The 16,107-nt window shown below is 42.7% G+C and overlaps 1 protein-coding gene across 1 annotated transcript; it reads left to right on the top strand.

Moving 5' to 3' along the window:
* The first annotated feature begins 15,389 nt into the window (after positions 1–15,389).
* Positions 15,390–15,695, top strand: LOC111158966 (histone H2A-like). The gene has a single exon (XM_022521314.1). It carries the CDS (start codon positions 15,390–15,392, stop codon positions 15,693–15,695), a length of 306 nt encoding a protein of 101 aa, XP_022377022.1.
* The last annotated feature ends 412 nt before the right edge of the window (positions 15,696–16,107 follow it).

Here is a 16,107-nt window from a genome sequence, read left to right as displayed (position 1 = left end):
CAGACCAACTGGCTATAAATCAGAGGTTGCCATGACCCCCTCCTTAGGCTCATTATTATTTTAAAAGGATGTAACTCAGGAACAGGCATAAGGAAGAGATGCACAGGGTGAGGTCTGGAGAAAGGGCGCACAGCCTCCCTGCCCTCTCCAGGCTGCCATGCTCCCCAAACCTCCACATGTTTACCAACCTGGAAGCTCTCAGAAACTGGCCTCTTTTTTGGGTTTTTATGTAGGCTTCATCACAGAGGCGTGACTGATTAAATCAGTGGCCACTGATGACTGAACTCAATTTCCAGCCCCTCTCCCCTCCCCCGAGGTTGGAGGGTAGGGTGTTGACTTCTAGTTTCAACCCTCTCATCACAAGGTAGGCTCCAGAAGCAACCAGCCCCCCATACTGAAATGCTTGCCAAAAGTAACCCAAATTAACATAACAAAAGACACCTTTAAGCTCTCATCCTGTAGGAAACCCCCCCACACACCAGGTGTTTGGAGCTCTGAGGCAGGAACCGCAGACAAAGACCAAATACAAATGAGGAATATATTTTGGTCATTCAGATATATTTTTTTTATAAATCATAATACTGCAAGCACATAAAACAGGATAGAAAGAATCTCATTGTGGGCACCTGGGTGGCTCAGAAGGTTAAGCCTCTGCCTTTGTCTCAGGTCATGATCTCAGGGTTCTGGGATCAGACACCCCCCACCCCAGCATTGGGCTCTCTGCTCAGCAGGGAGCCTGCTTCTCCCTCTCTCTGCTTACTTGTGATTTCTGTCAAATAAATAAATAAAATCTTAAAAAAAATACCAAAGTGACAGATTCAGAATGCTTGTACCTATCTGGTTCAGATTGTGAAAAAACAAAACTCAGCTGAGTACAATAAAAAGACCTTATTGTTCCTGGGAAGCTGGGTGTTTCCGTTAGATCAGTGTTTGCTTAATTCAGCAAATGTTTATTGAGAACCTACCTATGACATACCATGCACTCTCGTAGGTACAGCGAAGGCAGCTATGAAAGAAAGATCAGGTCTCGCTTTCGTGGAGTTTGCATTCTCATTGGGGAAGATAGACGATGTGCGAGTAAACATATGCACAATAAGATAACCAACCATGACGTGAACTAGGGCGAAGAAAATGAAAGACGGTGATGTGACCATGACTTAGAGTGGGGAGCAGGGCACCATGTCTAGAGAGGCCCTGGAAAGACTTCAGGAGGGGGTGACATAGGATCTGACCCCTGAAGGATGAGAAAAAGCTGTATGTGGACTTGGGGCAAGGCACTTCCCAGGGAAGAAACAACAACAAGCAACAAGGACTGGTTCTTAAATATTCATGTATGTTCAAATCTCCCGGAGTACTGATTTAAATGACAATTTCTGGGCTCCAGCTCCACTATTCTGGTTCAGTAAATCTGAGTTTTAGCAAGCTTCCTGCCCACCCCAAGGCATTCCTGACTCTGGTGGTCTATCATATTTTGAGAAACAACAGATCTAGGGCCTGCTTCTTGGTGTGTGGGATGGATCTGCATACTGAAACCCAAAATGGGCTGGGGAATCCAGAACTTTCAGCCTAGAGAAAGGACCCATGGAATCTCCTAACCCTGGAGGCAGGGGTGACAATGGAATGGGTGGGCCAAGTGGAACCACGTAGGTTTGTGAATCAAGGTTGGAGGGGGGATGAAGGTAGGGTGGTGTAGACTACAGGTCTAGTCAGACACTGTTTCAAACAGCGGAAATCAGGAAATCAGTGAGATCTGCAAGAGCTGAAGCCTGTTCCTACCATGGGCTGCTCGCCACCTACCTCTATGCCCCCTGCTGTGTCGGGGTGGCCTTGAACCTGAAGATGTTGATTGGAAGGCAAGGACTTCAGAAGCTTCCAGGTATATTGTCTCTAAGGGAGAAAAAGTTGAAATGCTACATTTTACTTCCTGAACTGCTTTCTCTCACCGGTAGAAATACCTAAATGTTGTTGACTGGGAGAAACTTGAATAGAGAGGAGATGCTATCCACTTTTTATTTCCAACCCAGATGACGATAATGAGCTTCACCACATTCTAATTACTGATTTCTGCCTGGAGGAACATCTTGGCTTTTCCAATTAACAATAATTTAATATGTTATTGCTTATCCTTTGTTCTTTTTCTTTGAGCTCATCCAATTACTGCACACTGCTTTTGTTTTCTTAGTCCTAAACACTAGTTTTATTATTTTTTCCTTACGAGATTTTTCTTAGATCTTGTCCTAATTATAAAGTATTTCCAATTGTATTTAAAATCATGGTTAAATGCCTTGCATTTTGGCATGTATTAAAAGAGTGGATAAAATATCATCTCTTTGGGGACGCCTGGGTGGCTCAGTTGGTTGGACGACTGCCTTCAGCTCAGGTCATGATCCCGGAGTCCCGGGATCGAGTCCCACATCGGGCTCCCAGCTCCATGGGGAGTCTGCTTCTCCCTCTGACCTTCTCCTCCCTCATGCTCTCTCTCACTGTCTCACTCTCAAATAAATAAATAAAATCTTTAAAAAAACATATCATCTCTTTGTTACTTGGGGTATAATGAGAGTTACGGAATATTGTTTGGAATTTCTTTTTTTAACAAAGCATTTTTCTCTCTTTAAACTATTACCACTCCAAGGTAGATGCAATTTAAACACAATTGCATCTTTTTTTTTGCAAATCAATGGCTTCAGAAGCCCTTTGTTGATTGCATAATCAGTCCAGGAGCTATTTCGTCCTTTCTGGCCTTTCACATTGTGTGGGGCTCAAACCATCTGAGAAACATGGTGGTTTCACCATATTTCTCAAATGTTTTATGAAGAAGCCAACCACTGGCATAAAATTTCTCAAGATGCCACCCCTCCTATTTTTATTGAGTAACAACTATCTGCTAGGCATTGTAATTAGTTTCTTCCCAACACTTCTTGCAGCAGATATCTCAAAAGTTACTGTGTTGCAATGTTTTACAGTTCCCAAATGTAACTGTAAACTTCTTAAAGGCGGAGAACCTACATCATGCCTTTGTTTGCCCCCATAAGATCAAGTGAAACATTAGGGTCAGAATGGGTCTCCAAATGTGAAGTGATCGATATGTTTCAGCACCATTTCTCCTTCAACACCCTGGCTACTGGCCTTGGAGAGCCATACAGGCTCTGAGTATAACAGAAGAGTTTATCTTTTTAACCCAACTGGTCACCTACAACTGCACTGAGATCATGCATTGCCCTCTCTGTGGGCTCACAGACAGGCTTACCAATCTGCCAAAGGACAATTTTCATAGCCACTCTATTAAAAAACCTCGACAGCTTTATTTCATTAATTTCATTTATAGAATTTCAGTCTAATAGAAGAAATGTAATCTCTGAACCATTTATTACTGGAAGACTACACTTTTAATCAGGCTGTGTATTTTTAAAAAGGTTATGCATATTAGAATATCCCAATTACTTCCAACCCGCCCTTCCCAAGGGATTGGGCAATTCACTCCACTGCAATAAATCATTACCTTGTACAAATACATTATCAGCAATGTGTCTGTGAGCACTCTCTTCCTATTCAAATTTGCTAAAAGGCCTTTCAGTTGATTCATGTTTATGTATGTTCAACTGCTGGTCTAACTTCAGCTGTGAAAATGTGGAATAATATGCAGATGTTTGCAGAATAAATTTTGAACTTGCACCTGGAAGAACTGGTTCTAGGCCTGACCCCATCACTTATTAGTCAGGTCACCTTGGGCAAGTCATTGTATCTTTCTAAGGCTCTGACTTGTTACCTGTAAAATGGGGGTTAATGCTGCCTGTCCTCTTACCTCTCGGGTCTGTGGGTATAGACAAGCTTTGTAGGCAAGAGAGCACAATACACATTGAAGGTATAGCCATATCATAACCAAATTCCCCTACCTTGAGCTTTTTTTCATGGACTGAGCATAAATTTGGCCCAGGGAAATTCTAGTTTCTCAGTGAATAAAACTTAGAGACTTACAGGCTAAACTTGTCTCTTGCATGGAAACATGCTCTCTCTAGAAACATGCCTGTCCCCTCTCTCTGAGTTAGCTACTTATTTACAACTACTGCTCTCTCCATGTAATTTTTCCCCGTTCTTTTGGGCCCATATAAAGTCTAACTCCTCAATGATGTAGCCACACCACATTGATTTCTTCCCGTACTGATGTCCCAGAGATTTTATGACGGTCTAGACCATTTGATGAATGCTAGCTCTTCTAGCAATCATTTCCTGACCACCCCAACCAGGTCTAGGTTAGGGGCCCCTCCTCTGTGCTCTCAGAGGCCCCTGGGCATATCTCCTTTCTAGCACCTGTCACACTTCCTGTTTGAAAGAGCATTATAAAATATATCTAACATAAAATGGAATAAAATAATATCTGATCACTTATTTACCCATCACCAAGTTAAAAAGGGATGACATCATCAGTATATTTAAGCCTCCAAAGCAGCCCTTCCATAACCCTCAGAGGTAGCTACTATTCTGAATTGATGTCCATTATTCCATGTAATTCTATATCATTTAGCTACAAACAGATGTAGAACTATACACCATATAGCATGATTTGGCATGTTCTTAAAAGAGATTATGCTGAGTGAAATAAGTAGAGCAGAGAGAGTCAATTTTATATGGTTTCGCTTATTTGTGGAGCATAAGAAATAACACGGAGGACATGGGGAGATGGAGAGGAGAAGGGAGTTGAGGAAAATTGGAAGGGGAGGTGAACCATGAGAGACTATGGACTCTGAAAAACAATCTGAGGATTTTGGAGGGGGGGGCGCTAGCGAGGTTGGGGGAGCCTGGTGGTGGGTATTAAGGAGGGCACGTGGAGCACTGGGTGTGGTGCATAAAAAATGAATTCTGGAACACTGAAAAGAAATTTAAGAAATAAATAAAAAAAATTTAAAAAACCTTATATGGACTTATACTGAAAGTATCCTTGTGTGATGTGCACTTTTACTCGATGTTCTGTGTGAGATTCTCCTGTGTGGTCTCCCTGATTATACAACATATTCAGGATTGAGTCTAATATAAGGCAGTCATGAATTCTTCTAATCGATGGATTGTTTTTCAAAACATGTTTTAAGATAATTATGCCATGAACTTTCTCATATGTCTCTTTGCTGCACTAGTGTATATCTTTCTGTAGAACATATACATAGAAGTACAATTATTGGATCATTAAGTATGTATGAGGAGTGCCTGGGTGGCTCAGTTGGTTGGGCATCTGCCTTCAGCTCGGGTCATGATCTCAGGGTCCTGGGATTGAGTCCTAAGTCAGACTCTGACCTCAGTGTGGAGTCGGCTTGTCCCTCTCCCTCGGCCCCTCCCCATATTCGGTGCACGTGCTCTCTATCTTTCTCTTATAAAAGAGTAAAATCTTTAAAAAAAAATGAAGTATGTATGAGCTAAGCTTTAACAAATATTGCCAAATTGCTCTCCAAAGGTGTTGTAGGAATTTACACTCTGATCATAACTGTATGGGATTTGCCCTTGGTCTCTAAACTCTCCGACACTTAGAATGGTTAGACTTAAAATCTGATGGGTCTTGCGCCACTTCTATTTGGTTTCCTGTGGGGAGCATTGAAGAAAATTGAATGGAGAACAGGATTTTCATTCCTTCAGTCTATTCTCGGTGGGGCCACCACAGCACGAGCTAGATTCATACCTTCATTGTCATTGGAGTGACTTTCCCTTACTGATTTGTGGGAGTTCCTTAGATATTCTGGATGCTAATTTCTTTTTTTTTTCTTTTGATTATGTGCATGGCAAATATTTTCTCCCAACGTACAGTGTGTCTTATCACTGAAAAACCTATTATTTTGTATTCAAATGTTTAAAAATCATGGTGGTTCTATTTATCAGGTTCCTTTTACAGTGTATGTTTTCTTTGTCTTCTTAAGGAACTATTTTTCTACTCTAAATCCTTAAGGATATTTCCCTGTATTTTCTTCTAGAAGATTAATAAGTTTTGCTTTTCACATTAGACTTCCAGGCCACCCAGAACTGAGTTTTGCATGTAGTGCGGAGTAGAAATCCACATGTACTTAATTTTCATATGGGTAGCCTATTTTTCTAGAACAAATTATTAAACTGTTCTCCTCTTCCTACTATGAAACACTTTGTGGTTCTGCTTCAGGCCACTCTTCTCTTTATGGCTCTGGGTTTAGTATATACGGTGACAAAGTAAGCACTTGCACTTCACTTTATTATCTGGTTATGTCTCTCCCTGTAATCATTTTCTATTGTAGCTATAATATATTGCCACAAACTGAAAGGCTGAGAACAACACAGATGTGTCCTCTGAACTCTAAGTTCTAAAGACCAGAGGTCGACAATTAGTCTCAGTAAGCTGAAACCAAGGTGTTGGGAGGGCCAAGCTCAGCCACATACCAGCTGACAACGCTGGGCAAGTTCTTAATTTCTAGGGGCTTCTATTCCTCATGCATAAAATAGGATAACATCTTTCTTGCCAACTTCTTAAGGCTGTTGTGAGAATGAAACAAGATAACAGAAGCGAAAATGCTTTTCAAGCAAAGGAAATCTATCCTTATTGGAACAGTAAGGGCAAATAAGTCACCTTTTGAAAGGAATGAAGCCTTTGACACTTTACAAAGTGGCTTGGAAAATAATAATCTAAAATATAAAGGTATTGTACCAAATCCCAGTTTCCTGTGGCTCCTGGGGCCTCCCAGCAAAGTTAATTACTCGTGCTAACTGGCTGTTGCCATATTTTATTTACAATCTCTCCCATTACACCATCACTCTGATTTTTTACATACAGAAAAGGTTGCCTTTGTATTTCATGTCAGTATCGAGACTAATACAGCACAGTGACATGAATAATAGTCAATCTACCACAGCATATGCCTCATAACATGATTCATTGACGCAGTTTGGGAGAGCAATATTCCTTGATTTGAAGTTCTGGAGGTCTACGGTTTCCCTTTATATTAACTTTGGACATGCCCTGTCAGTATTGGCCCGAAGAGATGCTCTATTTGGAGGGTCAAGGACTCTGACACTTAATACAGAACTCCAGTTTGTAGACTAATTCAATCCTCCTTTAGGTTTCACACCCTTGTTCACCTAAGAAATAACTGTCTGGGCACAATTTACATAATTAGTGGTTCCACAAAGTATTCCGTTTCTTTTCTTAATTTTCCTCTTTAAGAGCAAGGCTGAGTCAGAAGAGCTACTTTTCATTGAATGAGCAGCAGATAAAGTAATCAATGGTCATGCTGAGGGCAATGGCTCCTCTGCTTTCTTGTAGCTTTAAACCCACACCACCCCCACCCCACCCCCACCACACTTTCTGGGAGATTCTTTCTTCAAGTCTGTGAGATATTCTCTTTGTTCTAGGACATCAACCATTTTCATATCCCTACACCTCCAAAGTCATGGATCTAACAGAAGAGCCACTTCTCTATTTTTAGCTGGTGCTAATGGCCGATTTTCACACAATGGAGCAACCTGGCCAACTGCAACCTGAAACAGCATGTTAAGACAGGTGACATATAGACTCACCGTTAAAATCCCCAATCCTGGCAGTTAAAAGCTCTGTGTGGTTAACGGTTAAATCCGGGGCTGTGTAAACACGGTACCCCGGCACAACTTCGGGAGAGCTATTTTCAGCTCAGGTTCAGATAGATGCTGTATCCATGTTCAGTGTGAGCCCTTTAATGGGCTGAGGCTGACATTTCCACTGACTGATAGTTATTTCTTGAGTCCTCGCCATGTGTCCATGGCTGTCAAAGTGACCGAATTGTTTGACTGATTTAGAAGGCAAAACGGGAGTTTTGAAGCATGGATCAAATCTGTGAAATGAAAAGCTAAAATGAAAATGCCTAGGTGAACAAGGCAGAGATACCTTAAAAGTTCCCCCAAACGGTGTGTCCACTGAGCAGGCACTGGGAAAAGCCAGAAGCAAGGGCCAGCAAGAGCCATGGTGCACATGGCCTTAGAAAGGGATGGGGAGGGGAGGGTGGAGGGCCAGGCATCTGTGTACACCCTCCTCTGAGTACTCTAAGAGGGAGGTCCAAAGAGATGTGCCACATGGGCTCCAGACTCTAGTTGCTTGTAGTCTAGTTAGGGAGTGAAGATATCTATGCATGACAATCCTGCACTAAAAGCTTGTGCCATGTGCCGAATGAGAGGTATGGCTTGTAAAGGTTAGGTCAGTCCATGATTCTCCATCTGTTTGGACCAATTCCTACCTTCCTCCCCCGACCCCACAAGCTAGGGCAAGCTGTGTCAGTGTAGGCTCTCCTAAAAACCTCTGCTTTCCTTGCTAGTCCTTTTTTGGAGTCAGTAACTTGCCATGATTGTATTCTTTGCAGTCATCTTCACTGTAGAACCTATAATCAATGTGAAAAAGACCAAAGGCATTCTTCTGGTCGCCACTGTATCCCCGGCATCTAGGAGAGTACTTTGTTTCCCTCTTGTGCACTCCTGTTAGTATACTTTCTAATATTTCTTTTTAATTAACTTTAGATAGGATTTACATAAAATAAACTGAATTCATTGAAAATGTACAAGTTTGGGGGCACCTGGGTGGCTCAGTCGGTTAAGCATCTGCCTACAGCTCAGGTCATGATCCCAGGGTCCTGGGATGGAGCCACACCTGGGGTTCCCTTCCCAGCAGGGAGTCTGCTTCCCCCTCCCCCGCCTCTGCCCATCCCTGCCATCCATGCTCGCTTGCTCTCTCTCTTTCTCTCAAATAAATAAATAAAATCTTTAAAAGAATATATTGAAAGGGGGGCACCCAGGTGACTCAGTCAGTTAAGTGTTTGCCTTCAGCTCTGGTCGTGATCCCAGCATCCTAGGATGGAGCCACATGTCATGCTCCCTGCTCAGCAGGAAGTCTGCTTCTCCTTCTCCCTCTGTGTGCTCATGCTCTCACTCTCTCTCACTCAAATAAATAAATAAATCCAAATAAATTTTAAAAAATAAAATATAGGGGCACCTGGGTGGCTCAGTGGGTTAAGCCTCTGCCTTCAGCTCAGGTCATGACCACAGGGTCCTGAAATTGAGCCCTGCATCGGGCTCCCCAGTCAGTAGGGAGCCTGTTTCTCCATCTTCTTCTGCCTGCTGCTCCCCATACTTGTGCTCTCCGTCAAATAAATAAGTAAAATCTCTAAAAAAATAAATAAGAAATAAAAAACATATTGAAAGGAATAAAAGGTACAAAGTCCTTTTCCTGTCCTCAACTTTCAGCCCAACTTCTTAGCCCGAGACTGCCTCCAGTTTTGTGTGCATCCTTCCAGATCATTTCTGTGTATCCAACATTTTTGTGTATTCCTATGCTTGTCTACTTGCATAAATGTGGTTAACTGTTCTCCCTGTTCTGAACATTGCTTTTCCACTTAACAACATACCTTACACATCTTTGCACACACACATATATATGGAGAATGACCCAATTCCTTTCCAGTGCTGAGTATTCCATTACTTGGATAAGCCATAATTTTTAACCAGTTCTCTTTTTTTCTATTTTGATCCTTATTAGAAGTACTGTAGTGGGGGCACCTGGGTGGCTCAGTCATTAAGTGTCTGCCTTCAGCTCGGGTAGTGATCCCAGAGTCATGGGATCAAGCCCCGTGTGGGGCTCTCTGCTCAGCGGGGAGCCTGCTTCCCCCTCTCTCTCTGCCTGCCTCTCTGCCTACTTGTGATCTCTCTGTCAATTAAATAAATAAAATTCTCAAAAAAATTAAAAAAAAAGAAGTACTGTAGTGGTCGTATGTGTACATCTGTCTTGCATAGGGTTATTTTTAGGAGCAAAATTTGCTAGATAAAAGCCCATACCAGTTTGTACTGTTGCGTAACAAACTGCTCTATAAAACAACAGCCATTTATTTGTTCATGATTTTGTGGGTTGGCAATCTGGGCAGGGCTCAGGTGGCACGGCTCATCCCTGCTCCACATTCTGCCAGTGGCAGAGATGCATTTTCAGTCTGGTGGTGGGTTGGCTGGGGAACTGGTTGTTCCTTGATGTCCTCTCTAGCCCATCAGGGCTCTAGCTCTAAGGGTTGCTATAGCTGGGAAGGCTGGACATCTAATGATGTCTCTCTGGTGTCTCATCCTCAAGGAGGTTATAGCCCAGACTTGTTTATAAGTTCATAGTGATCGCATACTTTCCAGAATGTTCATCCTCTCTACGGATAGCAGCATTTAGATATGCTCCCATTTGTCAGTCTCTCGCAAAATACAGTGTCCAGAACAGAACACAGAAACACAAGGATGGTCTGACCAGTATATAGCAAAGCAGAACCATTACCTGTTTTCCTTGGACATTCCATTTTGGTTAATAGAACCAAGGCTACACTAGCTTTTTTGGAAGATGCATTTTATACTTTATGTATATCTACTTTCAGCAAATGAAAAACCTATGTGGTTTATTCTTTTTTCCAGTATGCTCCTTTAGTACTGTGCCAGGAGTCACATGAAAAATCCTGTTCTTCCAAGCCAGGAGGATATGGTCAGTTTCCATGTGACCATCCTTTATTTTTATTTTTTTAAAAGATTTTATTTATTCGTTTGAGAGAGAGCCCAAGCGAGAGAAAGAGCATGAGCTGGGGGGGGGGGAAGGGGGGAGAGGGAGAAGAAGACTCCTCACTGAGCAGGGAGCCCGATGTGGGGCTCAATCCCAGGACCCTGGGATCATGACCTGAGCTGAAGGCAGACCCTTAACACACTGAGGGACCCAGGTGCCCTGTGACAATCCTTTATTTACAAAAAAGGAAATGGGCTTAATATACTCTCATTCGGATTCCTAGAGAGTAGTATTACCAGCACTTGGCCATCCTATTTGCAAAGGATAATTAAGGCGTCACATGCTTTACCAGGGAAGGGAACAAAACATGCGATGCTTTGCAAAAATGTTCGATCTTCTTTTCTGTCCTGAGACAACATGTATGTCAGTTACTTTGTAATTTAAGTACAGAGGAAGCCCACTTCTCGAGTCCCAAGTGAAGAAGGAAAACTGGCATCAGACAAGACTACCATCTTCCTTATAGGGGTCAGCTGTACTCCCCCCAAAATGCAATAAACAAGGCTCAAGGAGCTTAGTTCTCCTGACAAGGTGGAGAGGGGTGGGGTTTACACCTTTCAGACTCTTTTGAAAAAGAAAAAAAGGTTACCAGCCTCGGGTTGAAAAACCATTACATGTCAAATGGAATTGTTCTTTAATACTAATAAAAATAAGTCAATAAATAAATATTATCTTTATTAACCTTTGCTGAAAAACTGAACTTTCTTTTTGAGTCCAAAAGCTTTTACTCGCCGCCTTATGAAAATGATCAATCAATTAATTGAGGGCCTGGAAAGAAGTGTCTTCAGATCTTTCACTAAGAACTCCCCTGAAATAAGAAACGGGCTCTTTTTTCAACATAAATATCAAACTTTATGTTTATATCAATCAAGTTTCATCTTCTAGATTCAGATGAAGAGTCTGGCCTGGAGAGATCTTTAAGGTGCCTGATTATGTCCTAATAGTCCATTCACTGTCCCTACCAAATTCTTGTGATAAGCAGATTTTATATATATGTTACGAATGTCCTCCTCCAAGTCATTAAAAAATTGTTGAACAAGACAAGCCCAAATTTCCAGTTCTGCAGTATGACACTAGAAAGTTCCCTCCAGGATTGCAGTGAGCTATAATCAGCACCTTTTGGCTACAGTAAATTGACCAGGGCTGAATCCACCAAGCTCTACTGGGCATCTAGCCCATGCTTCTGCAGCTCATCCAAAAGGACATCGTGAAAAACACTAGTATCTGCTTTCTGGATGCCCTCTTTTTTCTTCCTCTCTGAATTCCTACTTTTAACCTCAGCCAGTCTAAAGTTGTGCGGCAGACTGGTGTTTATTTAACCTTTGTAAGGAAACAGATTTCTAATGCAGAGATATTTTTAAGTGTCTGTAAAGTTCTTTAATTAAAAAATGCCAAATTCGGGGCGCCTGGGTGGCTCAGTGGGTTAAGCCGCTGCCTTCGGCTCAGGTCATGATCCCAGGTCCTGGGTTCGAGCCCCACGTCGGGCTTTCTGCTCAGCAGGGAGCCTGCTTCCTCCTCTCTCTCTGCCTGCCTCTCTGCCTACTTGTGATTTCTCTCTGTCAAATAAATAAATAAAATCTTTAAAAAAAAATGCCAAATTCATCTATACACCAAATAAATTGAAATAGCCCAATGCATGCTATTCTTAGCTCAATCTGCCAGAGCACATTTGCATAATATCACAATGTACTGATTTCAGCTGTTTGTAATATCAGGACCAGATGGAGCAAGGCCAGGAAACAGAGTGGAAGTAGCAATGAACACTACAGTACTGCTTTTCATTAATGAGAAGCTTAAAGAATGGCCTCTAAAAAAATAACACTTGTCAGAGCCTTAAATGGGTACTGTCTAAGGAGTATTGATTGATCTCGACTAGCCAGGAAATTAGAAAGAGGAGAGTCATAGTGGAACAATTCATCTTTGCCAATAAAAGAAATTGTTTCTATTGGAAACCATCTCTCTCCTGGTTCAGAGGATGTAGTCTTCAAGAACTTTAGATTCAGTAGCAATTCTCATATGTTATCTTGGAAAGTCCTCCGGTTGCAAGAATTAGGTATGTGTCACTTCAAAGCACCTTCCCCTACCCACGCAAAGTGCCACAAGAGTGAAATGGTGACCCAGCGCACCCAGGTGTTGATTAGTATGGCATCGTTTAAAATGGGGGATGGTTGTCATGACGTCAGTGAAAACTAAAAATTATATTGTTCTACTGTCTAGATGGTAATTTTTTCCTTGGAATGTAAGTGCCATGGAAAGAGGGATGTTACTTTGCTCAATGCCATGTCTCTAGCACCTACGGGAGTGCCTGGCATGTAGCACATACCCAGTAATATTCGTGGGATGAACACATGTGTTGATGGAAAACGACTTCAACACAGACCTACCGAATTTCTACTGTGGGCAAGGCTCCAGGTAACATGCTGTTGGGAAGAGTCTTTCATTTATTCAACAAATACTGAGTGCCTACTATGTCTGAGACACTGGGCTAGGTCCAAAGGGTCTGACTACAGAGGATTTAGTGTGCCCTCTTAGAGCTTATGGCTAGCTCAATCACAAGTAGCCAGAAGTAAAAGATAGATTCCCTCCTTTTGGGGGCTAGCTATTTTAAAATCAAGTTGAGCAGGCAAGACATAAATGCAAGAGAGTTAAATAACTCTTACATATGTCATACAAAGGCGGGCATCCCCTTTTTAGGTAGAGTTCTAAGGCTTACCGATTCTGCCTGCAGTTAAGTTCATGTCCAGTTCGATGCTCTTCCCTCAAACACTTAAGCCTACCCTTTCCTTTCTCCTTCACTCTATGTTATTTTCACTTATCATTCTGACTCTCCTGCATCCTTGTAAACTCCTGGTGAAACAGGAAACAAAATAAAGTGTGATGCATCTTGTTTACTTTGAAACACCCCAACCTTTCGGCCTACACCACCGAAAGCACTCAAACTTCAGTTGGTTGGCTGTATCATCTCAACACTTTTAATTTAGATGTAGTTACATTTGCATAACAGTTTAGCTGTGAATTTGGCAGGAAATTTCTGAAGAGTTATTTTGGTTCTACAGAGAGCGTGCCCAATGTCTAATAAGCAGATCTCTTATGTGGTACTGCATTTTTATCTATACAAAAAAAAGGACCCTGGAGGCTTGTACCTTGGCAAAAGTCTTTTTTTGCTAACAAATAATATGATCAGCAGCATTGCTTTTACTAAGAGTGATAATGTGGTGAAGCCTGTTGAATTTTTGAAACCATAGTAACAATATAGGAGAAACCCAATGAGAAATGATATTTTAAATATGGTTTACTTTTCTGATTAGAAAAGAAATGTATATTCATAATCATTCATTTGGAAGATGCAGCAAAATATAGAAGGGGTAGAAAACCCTCATAATCCTATCACCTGAAGGTAAGTACTTTCATATACCGGAATAAGTTGTTCTCGTTATTTTTTGTTCTGTGCACATGCGCGCACACGTGTGTGTGTGTGTGTGTGTGTGTGTGTGTTGAATGAAGTCAGGAGTGTACACTTCAGGCCAAGGATGGAAAATAAGTGTTCTCTCATGAGGTCTTCTAGTTACTAGAGATGATGGACTAAAGACGATTCTTAGACAAGGATAGTATGATGGATTACTAACGTCTGCCTATTTCTTTCATTCTTTCATCCTTTGTTTCTTTTTCATATCTTTGTAAAAAATTCAAACATAAAAGCAGCAAAATGATACGATGAAACACCATGTACTCATCGCCTAGCTTCAACAAGTACCAACATTCTGCCACTCCCGCTTCGTCTGTATCTGCCCCACCACTTCCCTGCTGGGTTCTTACACTCATACACTTCTCTATCTTTAAAGATTTTATTTATTTATTTGAGAGAGAGTGGGGGAGTGGGGGCCGAGGGAGAGGGAGCAGGGAGCCTGACACAGGGCTCAATCCCATCACACTGAGATCATGACCTGAGCCGAAGGCAGACCCTTAAACCGACTGAGCCACCTGGGCACCCCCATATACTTCTTTTGTGAGTAAAAAATGGCATATGTTAAAATGTACACATTTCAAAGCACAATCTTGAAAAATGTATCTATCCATGCAATGCACACCTATATCCACAAAGTTTCCTTCATATCAGCCCTGCCCCTCCTCCACCTTGGAGGCAACCAGAATTCTGACTCTTCTAGAACTCCATAGACACATACATATACAACATACATCTTGCGTCTGGCTCCTTTATTCAGCACAGTACCTGGGAGACACACCCTTGCTACCATGTACATCAGCAGTTCCTTTGTTTACTGTTGAATTTATGAATATACCATGGTTTTTCTTTTTTCTATTGATAAACACCTGCGCTATTTCCAGTGTTGGCTATTCTGAACGTTCTGGTGCATAGTGTGTGGGGGGGGCAAGATTTTTACATTTCTTGAAGACCCAGGAGAAAATAGCTGCATCACACAGTACATGCGTTTAGTTTTATAAGAAACTGCCAGACTTTTTCCAGTGGTGGCGGTAACCTTCCCCCACACTGCTAACCATGTATGAGAGAGTTCTAGTTGTTCTACCTCAGCCATGTTAGGTGTTACCAGCCATGCCGGTGCATATATTGGTGTCACATTCTGGTCTAGTCATTAGGATGACCCCTGAGTGCCCAGCACACACATTTTTAGGCTAAGGCCTGATCAGGGCCCAGTGGACACCAATGACACAGCAACGTTTATGATGTCACAAAGGCTGCTCCCTGACCAATGAGGGGCTGCAGCGCGGGGACACAGTGGGCGTGAGCGAGCACTGGTGACTGGTGTGTTGAGAGGCTCAGGGTAGCTGGACAGTCAAGGTAGGCCGATCAGAGCACAACACCATGTCTGGGAAAAGAAGCAGTCAGGCCTCCTACAAGCTGGGGAAGCAGACATCGTCCTGCTCCACAAAAACCAAGCTGCAGGTCCCTGTGAGCCATGTAGAGCCCGTCCTGCAGGAGCACCAGCCTGTCCAGAACCTGAGCTTCTCCAGCCAGGTCTGCCTGTCGGCCATCCTGAAGTACGTGGCCACCAACATTCTGGAGCTGGTGGGCAACGAGGCCCAGCACAACTGCAGGGTTCAGAGGGTCGTGAACAACAACATGCAGAACGGCCGCCTCTTTGAGGATGATACCACTTCTCAGCTCTGAAATGTTCTAGTCCAGCAAGAACCACTGGTGCCTGGGTCCCAGGGCCTAGAAGGAGTCCACACCACCTCACCCAGTGCTGAAACCTTTCACAGAAGGAGCCCTCTGCTACTAACACCTGCACACGCCAATAAAGAAGCGAATTCCATTGGCCTATTTCTGACTCTCAATTGTAGTCATACTGGGTGGAAGTCATGTGGGAGTTACCCAGGAGAATAAGTTCAGTGGAGAGTGGGAGGGATAGAGGATGTGGTCAGTGGGGGCCACTTCAATCAGTGGTTTTGGAGGGGCGGTTTCCACTGGTACCAGTGTGGAGGGTGGTCCTGGTGGGAGTGCCTGGCTGAGGTAGTGGGGGTAAGAAGGCTTCCTAACCAGCGTGGGGGTAAGAAGGCTTCCCCACTGGCTCTGAGGCTGG

The sequence above is a fragment of the Enhydra lutris genome, unplaced genomic scaffold, assembly GCF_002288905.1.
Source record: "Enhydra lutris kenyoni isolate GAN:26980312 unplaced genomic scaffold, ASM228890v2 scaffoldscaffold65, whole genome shotgun sequence".
Lineage (NCBI taxonomy): Eukaryota > Metazoa > Chordata > Mammalia > Carnivora > Mustelidae > Enhydra > Enhydra lutris.
The sequence above is the reverse complement of the archived record's forward strand: the minus strand, read 5'-3'. Positions and strand labels throughout refer to the sequence as shown.